The sequence below is a fragment of the Chlamydotis macqueenii genome, chromosome 3 (assembly GCF_036417535.1).
Source record: "Chlamydotis macqueenii isolate bChlMac1 chromosome 3, bChlMac1.mat, whole genome shotgun sequence".
NCBI lineage: Eukaryota > Metazoa > Chordata > Aves > Otidiformes > Otididae > Chlamydotis > Chlamydotis macqueenii.
The window spans coordinates 89,283,616-89,307,212 of NC_141558.1; the positions used below are offsets into that span (position 1 = coordinate 89,283,616).

Sequence of the window (23,597 nt, forward strand, 5' to 3'; positions counted from 1 at the left end):
AATACTTAAGGATGTGAGACCTTTTGCTGAACGGGAAGCGTACAGTTCTGCAACTACAAAGGAACTGGAGGCTGTTAAAAATGAAGTCAGGCAGATTGCAGGATCTGCAGCTGGTGGGATTTACCCAAGGACACTAGCTCATCAGGTACTTAAGGGAAAGGCAGTGGGAATAAGGTGCAGTCTCCTCTTAAAAATGAATAACAGTTGACTTCTTTAGACCCTCTGAAGTGTTTGCAAATGTGTCATGATAGAAAACTTGAGTTCAATGGTGTTAGAGGTGAATTGTTGATTTTTCTTTTTAAGTGGAAAAAGATTTTTTTTTTTTCCTGACAGCTATGGCAGCAAATTGAATTTCAAATAAATGAAGCATGAACGAAAATTATGTAAGTCAGGTATTAACAAGTCCTGGAGATACAATGGAGGTGAAGCCTGCATGATTTAGCAACAGATCTCTTTTCTGACATCCAGTGATAATTCTGAAAGAAAAAAACCAATCCCTTAATTCCTCACAGGTGATAGGAGGTTTAAACAGGATTAATTAAAGGAGCAAAAGATTAAAATCTCTTTTATGATTCTCATCAAAAAAGAGTTTGGTATTTTTATCAGCAAAAGCTCTAGGTGTTGCTGTCTGGATATGTTCAGTAGCAGAAATAGATTGTCTCCTTTGCCTTTTTCATCAGTAGACCTCAAAGATCAGTAGACCTCAAAGATAACCATAAAATCCGACTTAATGCCAGGTTTCTGCTTTGTGAAAACTTTTGACTGAAAAATGAAAGCAGCCTCCAGATAACAAGAAAAGAAAATCCTGCAGATTTTCTCTGAGTCAAAATTCAGAGCTGTGTTTTCTCCCTCCTCAGGGACACTGGTGAGTGGCATTTCCAAAAATCAGTGGGGCCCTGGGGACCCCTGCAGCTGCTGTGTAGAAGTGAGAGGTCCGAGGCAGCCGGGTGTAATGTGCTGTGGCCTGCTCTGCTGCTGGACTTGCCATTGCTGGGCTCCCACATCTCCACCTGTGCCCTCAATGGAAATGTGTTTGGAGTCAGGTAGCCCAGGAACCTGAAACCACTGTGGTTCTCAGTAGGGAAAAGTGCTCCTAGAAGTGCTCTTGAAGACCACTGTCAAGGAATTGAATCCAAAGTACAAACAGGCTCCATGCGGGCACTTGGATGCCCTGACAAGGCAGTGATGCCAAGCAGTCCCTTGCTCCAGTTTAACGCCAAAAAGGGACATTCAAAAATCCTTCTCCAAATGAAAAGCCAGTGAGATTAATGTCTAAAGAAAACACAGATTGTTGGAAGATACATAGAAAATGATCAATCCAAACCCCCCAATTTTGGCATATCCAGAGTCCAAAAACATGACATAAAATTAGAACAGTCTGAGTTTGGTTTTGTCTCAAGCAAAACATCATTTGACCCTAAACCCTGGTAGAATTTTGGTTAGGGAAGGATAGAAGATTTAACCAATCATAGAAATGGATGCTTTTCTCACACCCATACTTCAGGGTCCAGAGATACCTCAAAGCTTATGTATTTAATACGTAAAAGGATATCTTCACACAGCTGCTTTAATACATCTTCATAGATTTCATGACTTCTCAAAGGATCCTGATGCCTACAGGATCCAGGCAGATAACTGCTGGGCAATTCCAGTCACAAGATTTTGGTCGTTAGGACTCCTCTATCATTACCATTTGTTCCTAGAGATTTGTTTTGTGGAATTTTTAGAGACTTAATTTGAGACAATTCCTCCAACTTTTCCGCATGAGGAAATTTTCTGGTGTGGGAATATCCCTTAGCTATTGAATTACAGCAGTGTTCACTATTCAAAATTTTTCCTTCCCCGGCCCCCCCGCTCCCCCACTTTTTTTTTGCTATGGCCTTATCTTCCACCCTAATCACTTCTTGGATGGACAAACTTTCTGACATATTTTTCTTCTTCTGCTATGTTAGTTTTCATATTTTCAACAAACTGTTTCACCAAATCTTTCTGGCTTGCCTGATTATAGTTTTAAGTTTAACTTGCTGGAACTTGTGTTATTTTCTAGCTTCCTAATCTTGACAGTTTTTGAAGGATGTCTTTTGATAGTTTCCTTTATCTCATTGCTTAACCATGCCAAATATTTCTGACCCCTCTTTTTTTTTTCATAGGTAATATGCACTTGGTCCAAGTCTTTCCTGTGATATCTTAAAAAAAATCTCTTTATAGCTGATACCAAAGCAGGCAACACTCTGCACGTATGTCATGCATGTTGAATGATTTTCTCAGTTCCACTGATAATTGGTCTGGTTTATCACCAACAGCAAGAAAGAAAGGTAAATATCTTTGTTCAGTTAAGTGGAGAGGTGCCAAACAAGCACAACTGAAAGATATGTGTTACCTGTATAACTGCCCCAGCCAAATAATGGAGCTGCTGACCAGAAGAAAGCTGCTACCCAAATGAGAACCAGAGCCACCGTCATACTGTTGTTGCTGATGCAGTGACCTGCAATGGCATGGTTTAGTCAGAAAATAATATCTAGACAGGCAAACGTATCTCTGAAATCTAAATGCACTCCTCTACCAACAGGTAATAAGGAAAATACAGCTATTTCAAAAATATTAAGACAACAAATACATATTAATAAGAAAAGCTTAAATTTGAAAGCATTGGTCAGGCTTGTGTTCAAGACCATTTGTGAACAGGGGAACTGAATGGCTGTTTAGCAGGAGACAATGTATTTGTTGAGCACTGCAGAATTAGCAAATTCAGTGTCGGACTTATGTTTTGCAATTGTCTAAGAAGCAGGAAACAGTTGTATATTAAGTTTTGTATATTAAGTTTTATACAGAAGCAAAAAGATAAGTCTAAATTCAGACAATTTTCTTACTTCAAGGTTTTCACTGTTAAAAAGGAGAAAAAATATTAGATGTTCAAACTATATTAGCCAGGCAATACTAATTATTTAATCTGTCCTGCTGTTGCCATACATTGTGGTTATTTATTTGTTTACACTGGAAATATTTATGCATCTACCAATCTCTGTTCCTCAATATTTTTGTAAAGTTACACAGGGTACTTGCTCAGATTAACTCAAGAAGCAAACATAAATTATGCACACCCTCAGATGAACACGTGATACAGCTTTGCAAAAGAGAAATGTAGGTTTTAAATATGACTTCATACTATGCAATGAATATAAGATATAGGATACAGAATACATCACAGCCAAATTCTAGCAGCTCCAATAACAGTTTGTGTTGAAAATTACCTTCAACAGGTCTACCATGGCAACAAACTGCAGAAGAACTTCCTGTGAAAAAAAAGGACCTCCCTGCAGAAGTTCTTTTCACAGCTAATACCACTCATGCTATTAGAAAGAAAAACTCGTATGATGCTTCCAGTGTATTTATGCATACTTCGCCTGCAGACATTAATAGGTTCCAGCCTGAAAGATGGTGCAAGCCAGTCATAATAAAGGCATGAAAATTGATAATACATTATCTATAGATGGATCAAAGGAAGACTAGGGAGAATTTGTGAAAAGTGTAGGTATAAAGAAGAGAGATTACATAAGGCTCCCAGTGGAAGTCAAAGTTTTCATCAGGCAGGAGATCCAGGATGAATGCTAAGGAAAAGTTTCTATTGATCCTGTGAAATAGAGTGTGTGTGGTGATGTAAAGAGGCGTAAAGGAAAGGGGTAGATGACAGCAGGTTTATACAGGCTTGCTGATGAGGGCTTCACAGGGCAGGAAATATGTAAAGGATTTCAGACCAGATTTGTACAGTGGGACACTTGTATGGCTCTACAGAGGCATTGATACCAAAGATTAATAAATAAATGCAATTAGGAAAAAAACCCAGAAAGAGTGTTTAGTAAAAGCTTTGTAGCATTAGAGAGAGTAATGAACAGTGATTGTTTGAGATATTCAGGTTACAGATCAACAGGGCAATAGAGAAGGAAGAAGTGTGGGTGCAGGGCTGTGGTGATGATGTTTTGCAGATGCGGGAGACAGGGCCCATCCGGGCAGAGTCAGGTCATGGTCAGTTCTGGGTATGGTGGAATTAATTTTCATCTCCTGTGGTGTGAAACTACCCACTGAGAGGAGGCTGGAGAGGCACGTGGGGATGCCTGGCTGCACAGTGCTACAAAACCTGAAGGCAAGATGTGCAGTCTGAATGTTCCCAGTGCCATCTAAAGCAGTCCGTGAATCCTGCTGTGCGCAAACCCGGCAAAACACCCTGAAGACTGAAAAATTTTGTATGCAGGGCAGCCTTCTGAACCAAGGATCTTATCAACAACTGGAAATTTGCCAAATATCATGTCACAGAAGATGAAATTTGTTGCTTACAGTGAGATCCAGACACCAATGTAAGCATCACTTAAGAGTCATTTAAGTTGTATTTTGAAGAATACAGAGGGTCAGCAGAACCTGTGGTATCTTTGGCACAAGGGTGACTTCAACCTGTAGTGACCAAAATGGCTCTTATTTGGGTTAACCCTGAATGATTCTATGAGAACATGTTTGTAAGGTAAATGATTGCATTATGTTCTGGTTTCCAGTGCATCTAATTTATATTTGATATAGCCCAGGATTGAAAGAAATACATATTTGCACCAGGTTTAATTTCAGGACATGGTTTAGTAGGCATGGTGGTGTTAGGTTGATGGTTGGACTTTATGATCTTGGAGGTCTTTTCCAACCTTAAAGATTCTATGATTTTATGAAAGCGGAACTGGACCTGCCTTTATTCCTTACCTCTCTCTGGATGACAGCCTTTGATGTAGCGAGTCACACTGATTACTGTAAGGGTATTAATGCTAGCCAGGCCAAAGAGAAGTGTCAGGAAGCCATCAACCTGAAAAACAAAGCAGTGCAGGATGTTCTCTTACTGCAGAGAGCCGCAGGGGAAAAGGACCATAGGGATTGCTCCTGTTGCTTTCATGCTGATGCTTTTGAAAGTTTTTCCAGAAACCCAACTAGCAGGTAAATATAAAATGTCAGTTACAGTTATCTTCCATAGGATTAGTGAGCAAGTAAATGTTCAAAAATTATGTAAGTGGCCTGTCACATATATAAAATAAACAAGCAAACATACACTTAAATCTATGCTTCCTTGAAATGACTTGCCAAATGAAGGAGAAAAAGGTTGAACTGAAAAGAAGTGTCCTGGTTTCAGCAGGGATGGAGTTAATTTTCTTCTCAGTAGCCAGTGTGTTTTGGATTTTGTGTGTGAAGAATGTTGATAAAAACATTCTGATGATACGAGTTGTTGTTAATGAGACCAAGGACACTGTCTGCTTTGCCCTGAAGAGGCAAAAAGGCAGCGGATGCAGCCACCCTGCTCAGGCAGAGCAAACTTGCAAACTGAACCTATGATTTTTAGGTCAAAGAGGGAAGAACAGAGGAAGTAATGGGCTTGGCTGACTGAGAAAAGCTTGTAAAAAAAAAACAAAACAAAACAAAAAACCATCCACAGCTAAATCATTCAAACAGATTGAGTCTCTGTGTTGGTGCTGCTGATTGCCTGCTGTTTATTAAACCCTGATCCTCACCACCTCTGACTGACGCAGGCAGAGCTGTACGGCTGTGTAGGCTCCCACTGACGTCAATGTCTCCGTGATAGACGCACAGGAGGGTTACAACTCTGCTCGCTTCACTTATGGCTATAGGAAGGAAGTCGCTGCTGACTGTAGAGGAGATGGATGTAGCCATCTGCTAGGGAGCACTCTATGACTGGGAAATGATCCAGGCAAAACGCTGAAGGCAGTCCTTTTCTTAAAAAGCTTGCAATGATATACCAAACCCACCAGAGCAGAGGGGCTCTTGGAGGTGCCAGTTTTACACCGAGTGCAGCAGGAATACTAAGTAAGTGTCTCTGGACTATAACTTGGCATTCAAGCAGTAAAATCATCGGTGGGAAGGCACATCATTATTCTACGGGAACAAACTCTGTCTTTGTGTGAATGGGCACGACTCCTGTTGAATTCAGTTTATCCCAGAGCTGAATCTGGGGCTTTAATCCAGGCTTAAAGCTGAAACCATGGCAGATTGTATAAATTAAATTGGGTGAAGGGTTAGAAAAGTGCTGCTTCATAATTTCTTTCACTGATGTTTTTTTCTTGCTACTAATGCCCTTATGTTGACTCTCTATACTTCTTAATGCCAACTTTTGCAGACCCACCACATTTTAAATGGATGGAAGACTTGCCACTACAACAATCTACATCCACCTGTGCTCCACTTAAAATCAACTCATGCTTGGTGTATAAATGCAATAATGCTTACACCAGAAAACAGACTTCCTTGAATATCTCAGCTACTTGCTAGAAGGCGCACTTGGGTGAATCAGGCCCACTGTGTGCCATGGAGATTGGTGCAATACCTGGATATGCAAATGCGCTCTGCATTTCGTTAGCATTGGTGATACCAACAGCTGTCACTTCTCCTTTTGCTCTAAAAATGCTTCATAGATACAGAAAACAGCGTGGACAAGGAGTACTGAGAAGCCATGCTGCGTAAGCTTAATCAATTGCACTAGTTGTTAGATTAGAAAGAAAGCAGTATTTCAGCAATGATGCAAAGAAACACTTTGGAAATTAAGTCCAAAGAGCTATGAGATTGAATACTGAAGTAGTAGGACAAGCTTCTTAGTGTTTAGTCCTCCTGTGCTGAAACTGGTTGAGCTTTTCTGAAACATCTCGGTGTATGTTTTATCACCTGCAGATGTGACCATTAATCTTCCAGCTCCCCTTCCCTGATGTCAGACCAAAGAGAGACAATTATATTAAGCAACCAGTTTGAACAGCCCTTGAGCACACTCACAAGGGAGGAAAGTGTGTCTAAAAATACTCTTGCTCCTTACCATTTATGGTGAAACTTTCACGTTAAGAAAGAACAAGCCAAAATGTTTTCTTTGGAGTGATGCCTTGCTAAAAAAAAATGCAGCTTTACCTAAATCAACATAGGTCATAGGACCAAGCCATTGTCAGCACCATGTGTTGTTTTCACTCTACTTTGTAACACCATTTCAGTGCATCAAAATACTGTTTCTTCTGCTAGTATGGGGACTATAATCAGAGATTTGACCAGGGCCATACAGCTATTAAGCAGCTGAAGTGGCAGCAGCCTCCTGGGGACAGCTGTGCTAACGGCCCTAACGGCCAGGATGAAATGAGTAAAGGAGGTAAATGTGGTGCCTCTCAAGCTGCAGAACAGCCCATACAGAGGCCATGGCTTCCAGAACATTAAAACACGAGAGAGCATCCAACAGGGTTAGGGCTTTTGGGAGCAGGATCCTCAAACCAGTATTGTCCCTGCCAAACTTCTATTGGTGATGACTTAGCTCTTGAGCCTAGCTATGCATATGCCATTTCCCAGCAAATCTATTGATTCTGCAATACTTTTATATTAGTGTCACTTAGGCATAACTCTTTAGAAGAAAAAGAGGCATCTTACTCTACCTACTTCAAGCATACACCTTCTGGATATGGAAGAAAGATCTCTGCTTCTTTTCCAGCTCCTGAGCACACAACACTGACTGTAGGTAGCAGCTGCTACCAAGCAGTGATTGCTTGGAACCCAAAGTAATCAGCAACAGAAAAACTACTTTAGCATAGTCCTGATTTCTATAGGCAGAGATATTAATACATGTAGGTAACAAAAATATCTGATATTCTCAGTTTTCTGCATCTTTAAAGATATATGGAATGACAGCCAAGGAAATACTAGAATAGTAGATAAAATATAATTACTTCGGAAGATTGATGCTCTTCTCTCCTGGTTCTGGTTTTCCTTTTTTTTTATATCCTACCCCCCAGCTAGCTCCTTCCTTCCAGCCATAATATTTCCTCCATTTTTGTGGAATGTAATTTTATCCTTCCTATTATTAATTACAATCAAATAGTAGCAGTGTTAATAGGCAATAGTGAATTCTGACATAAACACAAAGTTGATGATTGCATGGTAATTTTGATCCAGCAGCTTTCATTTTTACCCATTAAGAAACAGGAATAGATTAGCAGCTTTAAAAGCTTTTCTCTCAGCTCTATATGAATATTACTCCCTTGGCTATATAGATACACACAGAACTTGCTCATTATCTTTATGTTGCCTGGAAGCTAAGAAACAACTGAAGAAAAGGCTGTGTTTTTTTTCTGCTTTATACTTGTTCCTGATTTTAAATCTTACTAATATTTTGGTGTACTATTTAAAACTCACGATGCATAAAGCTCCTACTGCATGCAAATTTGGTTTTTAAGCTTCTCTTCCACACAGGGAGAGTGAGTAATCCCCAGTGCACTATAAAATTTTTAGCTATGAGCTTGGGTGTGCCCCAATTTACTACATTTAATACTTATGCATCCCTACTGGATCCGTAAGGGTTGTCTTCATTTAAAGTAGATAGGTAGAGTAAAATATAACCTATTGTTCTTATTATTGGATTAATCAAAGTTTAATGCACAAAAGCAGATTGCCAAAATAGCTATTACATTTCCATTTAGGCTGAAACATTGATCCCAGCAGCCAGAAAGGCTGCATCACTCCCTCCTCTGGCCAGCTGGTGAATCTGTTGCAATTTCCTGAAGGGCATTTGTTCCCCTTCAGACAATGTCCTGTCCTTCTCTTCTGTTAAGTATAAGGTAATGAATATGTAAAGAAAAATATAACGTTTAAACAGGGATTTTTTTTTTCCCGTTGCACATATTTAAAGTCATCACAATAAGCTCTCTCAGAATATTTTTTTGAATATAGATCAGATTATTCCAAGATCATACTGTAAATAGATAATGGCAATAAACCTCCATCAACCTCAGGAGACAAAAAAGCACCTAAATCAGTCTTTAAGAAATACATTTGGAAAACCAATTGTAGGTACCTTTGAATAGAGTATGTTTTAAAAGTTAACAAGTTCTTAAAGTTTGCAGTGAGTGAGAAAATACTCCACTCGAGTCTAACGGCAACATAACTATCCCATCCCTCCAATATACCAATAATGTGCCAACCGGACTACAGTAACTCTTCTGGCAAATGAAAGAGCGGCCAAGGTTCGGAATCAAAATCAGGCTTCATGGAAGACTACATAAAACTTCCAATGCATAGTATTCCTAAAGCACTCAAATTGTTTCTTTAAGCTTTACCACAATACAGGAAGTGAAAGAGACTTATCAGTTACCACAGTTTCCACAACGTCTTTTTTTCATGTGGCATTGCTCTGCCATTGTTGCATTCTGCCTTTTAAAATGTCTTAGGAGGCTTCAAGGGTAGCTCTTCTTAGAGGTGACTGCATTAACCCAAGCCTTTATAGGTCTCTGACACAAACGGCACTTCATTTACTAATAAACAATGAGAACTGATATGCTACAGGTAGGTAGTTTAAATCATTAAGTGAGAGCATCAGACACTCAGTATTTTGCATTCACCAAGTGATTATAGCTTTCTGTTGATGGCCTATATTTTAAAGACAGGAAAAATACAAATACAATATTTAGTCTATACAATTATGTGTACAGATATGTAATTATACTAACTATACTGTGTAGTTAAATGTACATTTAGTGCAAGCTAATATATGCAAGTCAGGCTTTGGCTTTAGCAATATTAGGGAAACCAGAATAATTCTACTTGTTTGCTTGTAGTTATTCTAGGTTTATACACTGAGTTAATCAAATGAGATTCAATGTATACTTACTTTGGGCTGACTTTTAACTATTAGAGTTGTAGTCCTGTCAGGTCACAATTTATACTGCTAGTAGTACATGACCATACCAACAAGCACAGTTATGAAGGTAACAACCCCACCAAGTGCACATCATTTAACAGACAGACATTTCTTTCAGAATTTCCTTACACAGCCTCATCAGATTATAATCTTACATGAAGTACCCTCTTCTCCACATGCTTGGGAGCACCTGCTTTCTAGTTCTGCGTTGATGCCGTGGGACCAGGGCATCATTTTATGTCTCTCCCATCCACCCATGTAGAATGAATGGGGAGGAAGCAACAAAGCATGTAGCTCGATGATCCAGATATAGTGGAGAGATTCCCATCTTCAGGTTAAATGCAGTATTGCCATTGCCTTTCTGTGAATTACTGTGCAGGGAAATTAAGAAGCACTAGATGGGAAACTAGCATTGCCCGCTGGGAAAATCTGCGCTACACTGTGTAAAACTCTTTTACTGAGCCTGAGCCAAAAGTCCTCTCCACTTCAATGATGTTAATTCAGAGACTACTTGTTTATTGCTAGCAGCACCATTAATACAAACAAACAAATTAGACAGACAGATAAAAGAAGAAAACAGCCTCATGAGTGACTTGTCTCTTCTTTACATTTCCACAGAAAGCGAGGCTTGGCTTTGCGGCCTGTGGTGATCCTGCCCCAAAAACTGGGATCCATTAACATCAGATTAAAGTCATGCTTTTATTTTCAAAGTAAAGAAGTACTATCTTTGCCTTTTCAGAGTATCATTGTAAATGTTTCTGGAGACTTACACACATCTCACGGTAAGCAGAGGTCCCACAGACTGTTCACAGGCTCTTCCAGGACAGCCCAGAGGTTAGAGGTGACCCTTCACGTTCTCCAAAGTACAATTGTCTGTGCTGTTTCCCAGCAAGAGGGAATCTGCTTATGTGGCCACCATCAGGCTAATACAAGGTCATCTCTGATTGCTGTCTGAATCCCTACCAGTAAACTTATTCTTCTGCTCACAAAGCTCCCAGGCACAAGGCAGGGCAGGTTAGTGAGGGTGCCAGCTCAGCCATTAAATGGCCAAGACAAGAACATGCTACATCCCTGAAAGCCTGAAAAAGCTGCATGGCTACTAGGAACTTTCCTCTTTTCCTCAGGTTGGTACTCTTGGCTCCTCTGGATCCTGTACCAAAATAACCAGAGAAACAGAAGATAACTGATTTATCCCAAGAAAATGCTTATCATCCTAAAATGGGTATGGGCTGTGAGGGTCTTCACATCACAACTGTGTATGATAAGCTGGACCTGACAGATGCTAACAGGAGAATCACATGCATTGCCAAGGAGTCCTAGTAGCCCAAGAAGAGCCTAGAGGGAAGCGTAAAAGATACAGGTTATTCTTGGCCTTAAAGAGCTATCTGGAAAGCCACCTTCTCCAGGGACAGCGGTGTGGAAACACTGGATGTTGTGTCATATAGTCATCTTGTCACTGATTCAGTCAGCACAAGATCAGGGTCAGGACCCAAATTGCTTCCTACACACTAGTGGGGTACTGACTTAATGGAATATATATTTGCGAAATAGAAGATGAGTCAATGTGAGGGGGAAAGGATGTGGCATATAGAGAGGAGCCAGAAGAACATGAATGTTCAGCCCCATGGTGAGAAGATCTTGAACGATGAAGGTTAAGTGATGGACAGCATTTTTTGAGAGATGATGTTTAATCTCTTAGAAACAAAAATCAGCACAGAACAATGAGGAATGTTATTATTTTCCACAAAAGGTAACAACAAAAAGGTGTTTCAAAGCACTCTGAGAGGAAAAGCTAGTGCAAGAATCAAAGCTTAGGCTTTGGAAATTCTGGGTTCTGTGGGAGCACTATTAGGCAATGAATGCCCTTTCCAAGCAGCAGTCTGTGCTTTGATGCAGTGCTTGGGTGGCATGGGAGTGGCTACGTCAGACTTGCTAAAGAAGGAAACAGATAGTTTGAGCATTCATAATTTTTCAAGTACCAAATATATAACTTCCCTAATTTGTCCCAATTGGCTGCAGAAATACTAATTTACAGGAAAATGATGGAGAATTCATGGCTAATGAAAAATGGCATAACTTCCCTGCAGTCGCATTAGTTACGCTGAAATGATCTTCTATGTTGCTAACAATTCTGTTTGTGCAAAGGCAGTTTTCCCCACTTCCCTGCAGATGAAGTATTTTTCTCATTAAAATTTAGCTCACAGATGTCCACAGGAGTTGCTTTTACCTCTTTGACTGCAGTGTGCACACTCTTCAGATTACATCAAGGCAGACCAGAAATAAAGAAATAGGGAAGACTAAGACAACTAATATCTCTGCAACTTTTCTTTTTCAGTGTCCAAATCTCAGTTACACAAGGAAATGGAGAATACATTCTAGTGTTCATATATGAGATTTTATTTTTTTATTCAGAAAAATATATCTGGAAGAGGAAGATTTTTGTAGCACAGCACAGGCAAAGTAAAGGGCACCCTTTTTTCCTGAATTTGCTCTGTAGATCAGTCTCCACATCCTACCTTTTACAATAAATCAGTGTGCTAAGGTGAGCTGAATACAGAGGTAATGTTACAGAGCTTTTCATCAGGACCTTTAACACCTCTTTTATCTGTTAATGCTCTTAGTGCCAGTTCCGTGATTTGTCTTTGGGTTATTTTCATCTTACTGAAGTGCCAGGAATGATAAGCTATATATAAAGTAAAATCCCAGCAATATCACACCACGGTACTGTGCTAGGATAGTCAAGAACTATTTTTCACTCTCTTTTTACATTTGGTTTAATTTATTTTAACATCTTCTAGGTAGATAGCTGAACATTTTTCAACTAAGCAGACATTCCTGCACTATTACAATTTGAGAAAGAGAGATGGTTTCTTCTGGCCCAGCCTCAATCTTAGAGCTACGTGCTTGGACACTGGGGTATATGGTGATATTGCAAGATTTTTTACACCAAGCAAGGCTGAGCTAGCTCAGTCTTTGGATGGAAAACCTCTGTCAAAGTTAGCCTGCTGCAGAAAGCCGTGCTAAGGATAAAGGTACTGCTGCAGCATGCACTCTGGCTCCACTGCGTGTGAGTACTAGCAAACTTGAGGTGTGTCTGCACAGACTGCTCTCCACAGGGAGAGAGAGGAGGGAAAACACAGAAGAATGTTCAAGTGCTCTCAGATGTGGGCAAGGAGAGTTACAGCAACCATTGCTACATCTCCCTGTTGGTAGCTGGGAGGAAGGGTGAATGGGAGCAAACCTTTATCCACCTCAAGGGATGTTGCTAGGGGTAAAGATGAACAGTTTGTGGATTTGTCTGGGTTTCATGAGCGAGAGCTCTGTGGTGAGTAGGGTACTTTCAATGGATGGCTGTTGGGTACAATGAGAGGCAGAGGTACAGGTGAGACATATATGCAAAGTGTGCTTGTTGCATATGGAGTGAGTCGAAAGCAGGATAATTTGGTGAAGGAAAAAATGAATGGATGATGGAGCAATGTGAATACTGAGCAGCAGTGATGCTGTCTGCTGTTTTCTTCAGTAATCTCACAAGTACTGGGAAGGTAGGAGAAAGGAAGCTTGTGAGGTTTCATTTTGGTCCTTTCCATCTGACATTGCTTTTATTACCTGGTCACACTGATTGCTGAACTACCACTGGTCATTTATCTCACCCAGAATGAGAGGGAATACTATATCACATACAGTAATACCTAAACACTGTCTTGGTATTTACTAACACATAAAATCACAAACTGAGTCAAGAGAGTCAATAGTCTAGCTAAGTCAACAATTGGTTGGTTTTACCAGTTATATTAAATGGACAGAAATCGATGTCCTTCAAATCTACGCTATTTATAAAAGAACATAAACGCCTTTAGGGTTTTTGATTTATCAAACAATCTACAGAACATTTTGTTAAAAGAAGAAGGTATTAATCTCCTCCTCAGACAAGATTGAGCAATATTTTACAATCTGTGTATAGGAAAAGAGATAAATGCATGTTCTGAGAAAGCAAATGCCATCAATAAAGTATAAAAGAATTTATTCAAGACTACAAGTCCTCTCCTCAAAACTTCTGAAAAGAGCCCATATATTTTCATCTTACTGATCTCGGAATTTCCTACAATTTCTCCTCCTTCCTGCAATTTTTCTTTTGGGCTTTCAGATCCCCACCTGTAATTTTTACTAAAGATGGACATTATTTCTTCACAGAAAGAAGAAATACTCGACCTATAAACATTTAATAACACCAAAAATGGTGGACTTCTAAAGTGCTAGCAAGAGGCACGCCCTACAAAAGGGGTGCAAGCTCTGGTTGCTTGCCTGGTACAAGGAGGGTCATGGCTCTGAGCTTGGCTCCTAGATTGGACATGACAAAAGCTGTTGAGCAAACAGGGCTCCTACAGCAGCCAACAGAACAAAGTGAGAGGCATATTCACCTCCCTTTTGATTTTTGATGCCTTACTCCAAGCCACAAAAGATTGCAATTTCTTGGTATTCACAAGCACATCCTTTTTTAACTGTGCAAGACCTTTCAAAAATTAAGCAGTGAAAATTAGAGGGATTGCTGATCCATTCTCTCTTTTGCCCCATGAGAGTGTGGGAGAGCTGGATTCACTTTTCCATCCAGAGGTGCTCAGATCCACATCCCCTGCCTAGGGATGCAAACACCAGGACTATTCATCGAATGGGGATGCTCCGCTGTCCTTAGAGCAAACAAATACCGGGGCCAGAGACAAAGAAACTCCCTGTGTGAGTGGTCAGACACCCATTGGAAGGAGGGGAACCCTCCTTGTCCAACAGAAGCATTGTTAAAGGAGGGCTACAGCACATCTAATCTAGCCCTTCCTAGAAATCCCTGTTTATCTGGGATTTCAGTTGGCAAATTGATCAGCTACATCACCACAATTTGGAAAAGTCTGGTAAAGTGCAAGAAATCCTAGACATTTCCATGGGTCATGTTCTCCTCAATGCGTGTGCACTAAGTCTGGCACTTCTAGAAAATTTTGGACTTCCTGGCCACACCATGCCCTTTCAAGATGCACATATGCAGGTGCTGCCAGGCAAACCGTGCACAAATTGATTAGAGATAACAGAATAAAACAACACACACATGCAATGTGGGACTTACTGCTGCTCACTACATTGCCATTTGTTTCCAACCAGGGTACACCAGACAGAAACACAGAAGTGCTGTATAAAGCATCAAAGCATTAAGCGATGCAGGATTCAAAACTGGATTTCCTCACTGCTATATAGTAAACCCAGCCGCAGGGTGAGACAGTCATTTCTTTCTCTCTCCTGCTCCCCTCGATGGCTTTACTACTCTGCGCAACACAAAACAGCTTCAGCAAAAGAGGGTGAAGGCAGGTCCTTCCAGGCTGGCCCTTGGTGGGATGGCGAAGGCTGGCTGCAGGGACAGAGGTGACTGTCTCCTGTCAGGCAGGCTACTGTGGTGTCCACTAATACCTTGAAGATTAACGTATTTCTTTTTGTTTCTGCTGAGGCTGTTTCTGTGCAGAGCTGGATCTGCTGGGGATGCTCTGGCAGCAACTGGCTGGCCAGATGGACCAGGGACACCTAGACTGATCGTGAGGTGAGTGCATCTGCAATAACAGCATCAGTCAGCAAGTCGGTGGCAGGGGGTATGTCTGTGATGGTACCTGACCTGCAGATAGCTATGTTGTGCTCTGTTGTGCACAGCTGAGATATGTGTTATATGTAAGAACCAGCCAGAAATAAGTAACTTTTTTTTGAAGAAGCTTATGCCAACAGAGTGAGCATATGATAAGAGCAGACAATTTTCTTGACTCTTGTAGTGAAATTTTTAAGTACTTAGGAAATTAATGACAAAATAACCAAACCGTATTCTCAAAAAAAAAAAAAAAAAAAAAAAGAAATAAATTAGTAGATTGAATTAGTGGAAAGTTAGCTGAAGTACCAGAAGTATAGAATTATGAAGGATTTCAAATTCTAAGGCACCCCACTGCCCATCCTTGGTTTCTGACACGACTGCAATGTACTTATGGGGATCAGATAGGTTACAATTTTTCCCCTGTAGTTAGAGGCTTCTTGGAGCCTATATCTTTTGTATTCACCACATGATTAACAGATACAAGAAAAACTTTCTATTGGTTGATTAATAAGGTTTAGAAGAAACTGTGGTGTTTACCTGCAGAGAACTAACATTTCCCTACTTCCTACATGTAAGAATATTTGCACGCAATGTTATTGACAGGTTTCAGTGCAATTTCTAATTCAGCAAAACATACAAATAAAAACCATATGGGAAGCACAAAAATATATCCTGAGGTAGCTTTTCTCTAGAAACATAGTCACTGGGGGAACAGATGGCTCTTGGTCACTGGCTTACATTCCCTGACATGAACTTTACTACATGAACTACTTTACCTACTGATAATATTACCAGAGGCAAAAAAACCCAAAATGTGCCAGAGACTGACTGTCCTCCCTCTGACCGGATCAGGACTAAGAGACAATGGTAGAGCAAGGGAGGGATAAACAAGAAGTGAAAGCAGAGTCCAAAAGCCACCCTTGGAGAACTGTATCCGTACAGAGCATTCAGTGGGGGCAGCGTTTGGGTACAGACCTACCATGCAACCTTATTCCTGAGGAGAGCTCTGTTAGACTTTCAAAAACAAAAACAACCTTTGGCATGGGGAAGAATAGTGGTGTTTCCTTCCATACAGAGGAGGAGAATAGGAACACACATATCTGTCCCACTCAGCAGGTAGGCAACGAGATGGTCCTTCTAGCTGGAGATGAATCTTTTGTTATGGAGAGTTTGCACAGACTGGCCTGTTTTGAAAGAGAAGTCATATCTGTCTGTCTTCTCCCCAATCCCTCTAACTGAGGCAACCAAGTATGGTGAACATTAATTTTGAAAAATATTACCTGAGGGCACAGGAGGAGGCCCGAGTCAGAGGAAAGGAAAATAGTTCGGGGGATTAGGTGAGGTGAGCTCATGAAATTGCTTCATAAACAGAAATGACAGGCTAGCTTCGGAAAACAAAGTTTCCCCAAGCATACCTGACAGCAGAAGCTGACGGATCAAATGAAACGGACAATGACAGAAAACGAAGTAAGGCCATCCTCTGGACTCAGTGAAACGAACCAAGGCAGGGAAAACACACAGGCTGTGCTGAGGAAAGAGCCGTGTTCATATGCACAACAGTCTAAACTGTCATCCCAGCTGCTTGCAGAGGGCCTGGAGTGTGGTGAGGGGGGCAGGAGACACTGACTTTGGGGAGCTGTGACAAAGAGCACGGGCTGTACCCTCCTGGCACTGAGCTCTTCACTGCTCGCATTCCAGATGTGAGACCCAATTCTGGTTGGACTACCAGTGTATCATGTTTTATAAATATCAAAACCCAAGCAATCAAAACCTTGCTGCTGTTCAACATAATACATTTTTAGAATGACCATGGTGCTGGCTGTCCATGTGTACACAGAAATGTTCACATCTTTTTTATGCACAGAAGCTTCCCACTATTTCTGCACAATATTCTTAAAAACGGCCATGCTACTTCTGTAAGTTGCTTTTCCATCATGCTTTCTTTTTTTGTCAAGCTTAATAATCAAGATGATGGATGTCAGGGTTTAAACATATTTTTGAGACCCTCAAAACAGAACAAAATCTTAATGGAAACAGGAATCCTACCTGCTGCTGAATTTATCCTGATTTTCATTGAACAAGCCACAACCAGCTCAACCACTCCACAAGTCACAACAATTTCAAACTATTCATTCAGAGTACAAATTGACTTTTCCAGGTTACCATGAATTTTTAGTTAGTATTAATACAGTATCAGTTCCTATTTGAAGTGATAAATGTTAACTTTTAGAGCCTGCAGAGCATTACCAAAGCAGAAACTTTAATATTTTGCAAATCAGAGTGTTTAGAAAGTCTAATGTATTATTGTCCTGAACAAAATTGGATCCCAATACTTTAAAAAAATACTTCAGCTTTGCTTGATATCCATATTTTAAAAACAAATGCTGTTTGAAACCAGATCAAATTAAAATTATTTAACACACCCTAACCAACAAACTATCTGGATACCCCAAAAATGTTACGGACAGCGTCTCTCTTTGTGGAGGCAGTTCAAGCGCAGCAGGATTATGCGCATCTCCATCATATTGAGTTCAAGGACACCTCCGTCTCTGTCTTTTTACATCTAAACCCAAAAGCCAGATCATTATAACGAGACTCTAAATAGCTTGAAGTCAGCCAAAGAGGGACTCCTAGGCAGAAGCATCATGGAATAGAGCTGTAAGGCTGCTGACAGAAGACTCCCATGCAACACAAGAGGTATGGACGCAGCGTGCCATGTCGTGTCGACTCCTGCGTGTGTTGTTTTTCACAGCCCCAGAAAGGAGTCATAGCACAGATGGGGCTCTAAATTATACAAAAAATGTTAGGCTCTTCTCAGCCGCTGGAAGAGCTTGGATTGGGGGAGGTAGAAGGGTCATTTAAAGTTACCTCTTTCAACCAGCTGGGTTGTAAATGTTAACTTACGCCCCAGATCTTGGTCCAGGGTTTCACACTGAATGCCTCACCCTGTCTTACATAGGAAGTCTGTAACAAAGCTGGAACTCAACATGGAGATCCAGATTTGACTTTTCCTTTCTTAATCATAGCTCCAACTCTTTTTGGAACACAGGGCAAAATATGAGTGTATTTGATTCTGAGAGTGGGCATGAATTTTACAGTTTGCAGGTACGGCTTTGTTTATCTGATGAATTCAAAGGTTTCCATTAATTTAAAAAAAAAAAATAAAGAAGTGTCCTGGAAGCTTCTCCTCAACAGACCTTAGATTGCAATTGTAGGTTTTCATATTAGATTTTACTGAGGAAATAACTAGCTTCATTTTGATAAATCCTTTTCAAATTTCTATAGACATACATTTTGAGCAAGAAAATAAACATTTTTTAGATCAAGCTACAGCTCCTGGGTTAACCAGAGTCTTCTGTGGGAAGTCTTCCTCTCCGGGTAAACTAAGCCTTTGTGTTGAAAGGGAGGTGACATGAGCTGCAAAAATGCTTTTATCTATGTTATACAATAGTTCAAGTTCATCTTTAAAAAAAAAACCTCCAAACCACCAAAACCACAAAAACCAAACCAAACCAAAACAAGAAAAGAGGATTATTTCTTTCTCCCTTTTCCTTCATCATTATCTTACTTACACCTTGCCGTAGGCAATCATGTCATTTTCACATTTTTTGTTCCCTTGTGAAACAGGCACTCACACTAAGTATAATCTTTCTCACAGATGTTTCTGAAAGCACCACGGAACCAGGCTTATGCCTATCTATCCATGGGATGTATTTATAGTCTGTCTACGCAGATGTGTTTCAGAATTAGCAATAATAACATTTTCCAAGTTCTCCAGCAAAAAGCTGCCTCCACATTCATGGATGACTGTGCCATAAAGTTGAGTCACTCATCCTACCACAGGCCCCAGACAAACAATGAATTTAGGGCTAAGACTGAAGGGTAACAACTGGTTTAGTACGAGTAGTTGCATCTAAAATACACAGGTATACCTAAGTGCTATGTGGAGGCTTTGCTCTACATGCCTTGTCAAATAGGAGTCTACATTTCTTTAAGTCTAATATTTAAGTGCCAACAACCAGGTTGATTTCATGGCAGCTGAAGACAAGCACCGGCTACACCTTTAGCTTTCCAACAGGAATGGGAGCTATGACATGAAGTAAAAAAAAATCAAACTAGTAGAAACTCTATCTTTGATAGGCTTAGGAAAAAAATCACTGAAAATTGATCGAAACCTGATCAAACACATAGATTTATGAGGGTAACAAAAGATGAGAACACTGTCCTTTTGGAAGGTCAGTCAGTATTTCTTTTCACTCTTTTGGCCCTGCCTGGTTATTTATATACAGCATTTACACAGAAATAGCTCCACTTATTTTGTCTAATTAAGTAATCCAGCCTTACCTGGCAAGTCCATATTGATGTGATAATGAATCCATCATCTCTGAAGACATTGAAGATTTCAATGATCCCCCGTGAATAACCAAACACGGAGATACTAGCATCCGATACCGCCAAGTTAAATGTGAGGTAGTCAGTGGGCTGCAGAAGATGTCTTTGTTTATACAGAACAAAAATCACAATGCTGTTTCCAAACCAAGACAGCCAACCTGGTAAAAAAAATTAAACTCCATGAAATCAAAAAGCAAATAAAGCAAGAATCAGTTCAGTGTGTAAATGTGTGATCTCTCTTCTAAAATTACTCATTTGTTCCACTAGAAACAAATTAAATTAGTTTATCCATTGGAAAACCTATGCATGAAGCCTTTTGAAGTAGCTGGGTACATTTCAGAAGCAGAAATAAGTGAATAACTCTGGTAATAAAACAGAATAAATATGAAGAGCTGCTGCTGCATTTGTTGAAGATCCACAATTTAAAGGATTGGAGAAGTTTGTTTGAGGTTTGGTTTTTTTTTTCCTCCCAGGAAGGACAGATAAAACTCATGAAATGGAACTCCTGGAGAATAAAGGAAGGAGGAAAGATCGATTGAGTGAAGCAGAGACTACAAGAAATCTGCCGAAAGCTGCAGCTGTTTAGATACATTGCATACTGTAACGGATACCAAAATTTCATGCACATAGCCAGAGAGCCACTTTACCAGTTATCTCTCTCTCAAAGAGCTGTCTTTTCCAGCTAATACAATTAAGTTTCTTCTCTTAGAATAGTCTAGGATCTCCTTGCAGCAAAGTCTGTCCCAGCTGGGAATATTTTTCAGTAATACATCTGTTAATATATATGAAGAGAAGACTTATAACAGGCCATTCAGAAGCTTTAAAGTATTCTAGAATTTATTTTTGAAGACAGCGGTGCCTGGCTTGTACAAGTCCAGTTACGTAAGGAAAATGCAAGGGACATGAGTGTAAATCCGGTGAAAGGCAGACACTTTATTCAGTTGGGGAGACCTAGAGTTCCCAGATGTGCCTGGCTATTGCTCCACTCATCGGTGTAAGACCTTGGTAGTTTGCATCCCACTTTCTGAAATGATGTAAATGTAGAATCACAGAATCATAGAGTAGTTTGTGTTGGAAGGGATGTATAGAAACAAATGGCTTTTAATGAAACGTTGATTCCTAAGCATCAAGCTCAGTGTTGAAAACAGGGCTTAAGCTAGTGGAGGGGATGGCTCCAGGGTGCCTGCTGAAGTGGGGCTCAGCAAGAAGGTGGGGCAGCAGCTGGCTCCCTGTCACCTCACGTTTCCACCCCCAAAACCAGCTCTGCCATTGCCAGTGTAGGTGGCCTCACTTCACCTTGGCAGTGTGGAGCAAAACATCACCTCTTTCGAATGCCTGCAGCCTGGCACAGGTCTGGGAACCCAGCAGCTAGTGGTTTTGTTCCCCATAGCTGATGCCAGGGTACAACATTAGCTACCAGGTGAGGGAGAAGAGTCTTGATCCGTAGCCACAAGCAGTAGATATCCCAGAGTAGGGTGCTGCGTACTGACACAGCAAGAGGCCAATATATGCACTGAAGAGGGCTGTGACATGACGGCATTGCACAGCTTCACTGTACATTCAAAAGAGTTTGTGAGATGAAAGATGGCTGATTGATAGGTTTAATGTTGTAGCAAAAGGGCAGCTGCCTTCCTTCAGGAAGCATGAACAAATCCACATGTTTGGGTTCCCTATTCTATGATTCTATGTCAGGAGCCCAGAGCTTCTTGGCTGGGCTACCTCAGCTAGAAAGGCTGCACCTCAAAAGCAGGGGCTTGGGAGGAAATTGCCTCTGAATCTCCAGGCCATCTGGGAGAATCATGAGCTGAAATGGCAAGAAGCAAGGTGCTTGCTCTCCAAACAGAGAGGTTAGGTACTTACTGCCCAGTGAGGTGCTCCAGGTAGCCTGAGTGGGAGAGGAGGAGGAGGTTGTTGATGATCTGTACAGCACTATGAACTGCTTTTTTTTTTTTTTCTGTAGAGCAATTTCCTTTTAGTAACTTCTTTTTGCAAAACTGCCAAGCTGCTGCTGCTCTGGCTTGCTTAGCAAACGTACATGGTTTACTAAAGCGCTTTTGAACTGGGAAAAGCTGACGTGTCGGCATATGGTATTAACCAGAAATAGTCACTGGTGCAATGATACACTGAGATACAGATATATATATATATAAAAATATATCTATCTCATTGTAGAAGGATAAGATCAATAATAATAAATACATCTTATTCTGGCCACTAGGTGACAATGTTTCTTAATCAAGTCTTGATTCCAGCAGCTGCATGCACTTTAAGTCAGGAATTGTTTCTGACTTTTGTCTGAGCCTAGGCATTATAAACAGGCACAGCGGGGCCCTTGAGGAGAACGCCTTTGGGAATGCATCAGGATAGTTTGCAATGCAAACATGATAGTTGTGGTGTTTGTGTGTGTCAGCTCTACCTTCTGCAAGGCAAGGTAGTTTTCAAGGGAGGAGATATGGAAATATTTTCCTTGTCAATATGAAGACATAGCGGTAAAATGGCAGACAAAATAAAATGGCACCTCCTTTGTAAATAGCAGCATTTTGTCAACACAGCGCAATGGCTAGGAGGGCTACCCTAAAAATGTCATAAACCTACACGTCCTGGGAATATACAGAGCAAATTCCCCCTAGCTTGGAGGGTAAGGGAGTTTTCAGTTAAAATATCCTAATGAAGAAACTGAGAAAAACATCACGTAAAAAAACAATATAGGTATTTTAGATGGAGGTGATGGAGACACAGAATTTTTAATCATTTTTTGAAACTACATTCACACACTGAGAGTGGGGATGAGAGAAGCATTGAGGGAGATGAAGTTACAGAGCAAGTATGACTCCTGCAGGTAGGCCTAATCCTTTTGACCAAAGCAGGTGGAGAACCTCCACTGGCATATCCAGTCCCTAAAATGTCTGATCTGTCTGGGTAATAGCCCATATTAATACTGTGATTAAAAAACTGGAGAAACTCAATTCTCAGCAAATTGTGCAGTAATAAAACCAGTGGTTTCATAAAAATGCAATCAACTGGAGGCAGTGACTATGCGCCACTGCATCTCTGCACCATCAGACAAATGTGCTGGTCTGGGGTTGCTGACTATACTGACTGGTTGTTACTTTTGTTTTTATGTTTTTTTAAACCCCAAAACCAACCAACCCCAACCAAAAGAACATCTCAAATCAAACAACCTTGCCCCCTCTCCCACCAGCCCCAACTCCTGACAGCATGATAGGAAAAAAAGGTTGAAAATGCCCTGCGGAGGAAGGACAGCAGTAGCTCTGACACTCTCAGTGAGGGTGAGGATCTCCTCAACTGCTCTGCAGGCTGTATATCCCTCAAGGTAGGTCACAGGCAGATGAAGAGCCCAGAAAGAAACCTCTGGACTTCGAAGTGCTGTAAGGCGTTGGTGTCACCAGGGGACATCTCAATAAAACAGAGGATAGAAAAGAAACAACCGAGGAAACTAGTTTCATTTTTTATAAGCTACCAGTAATATTCACCCACAAGAGTATATGAAAACAAAAACCAAAACCAAAAAAACAACTTCAAAACCAAAATACAACCCCAGCATCCTAAGGTAACTGAGATCAAAATTTGGCTGAGAGAAAAAAAAAATAGCAGATAGGAAGAAATTGAGCACTACCCAACATAAGGTTCAGAGAAGAGCCACCACATTTCCCCCATGAGCTGTAACGCTGTCTGATATGGGTTGCTCATCAAAGAGAGATGCTGGCCCTATTGAAGTGGCCAAATACATACATGACATCACTTACAGGGCATGACTGAGAGCAGCTGCTGTGAGAATGGCAGTATTAGAGTAGAACAGGTTAAACAAATGTTGATAAATGCTAAAGACTGAACAGCTAAGGAGTCACCTTTACTTCTCAGATACCC

General features: G+C 40.7%; 1 protein-coding gene across 1 annotated transcript in view; it reads right to left on the reverse strand.

Moving 5' to 3' along the window:
* Positions 1-23,597, reverse strand: part of LOC104486627 (visual pigment-like receptor peropsin) — a 30,798-nt gene that overhangs the window by 1,972 nt on the left and 5,229 nt on the right. The window contains exons 2-4 of the mRNA XM_010129362.2: positions 19,662-19,867; positions 4,741-4,840; positions 2,381-2,485 (exon numbers count right to left, since the gene is read on the reverse strand). Of these exons, the coding sequence (XP_010127664.2) occupies positions 2,381-2,485; positions 4,741-4,840; positions 19,662-19,867 (411 nt within the window). The remainder of the gene's footprint in view (positions 1-2,380; positions 2,486-4,740; positions 4,841-19,661; positions 19,868-23,597) is intronic.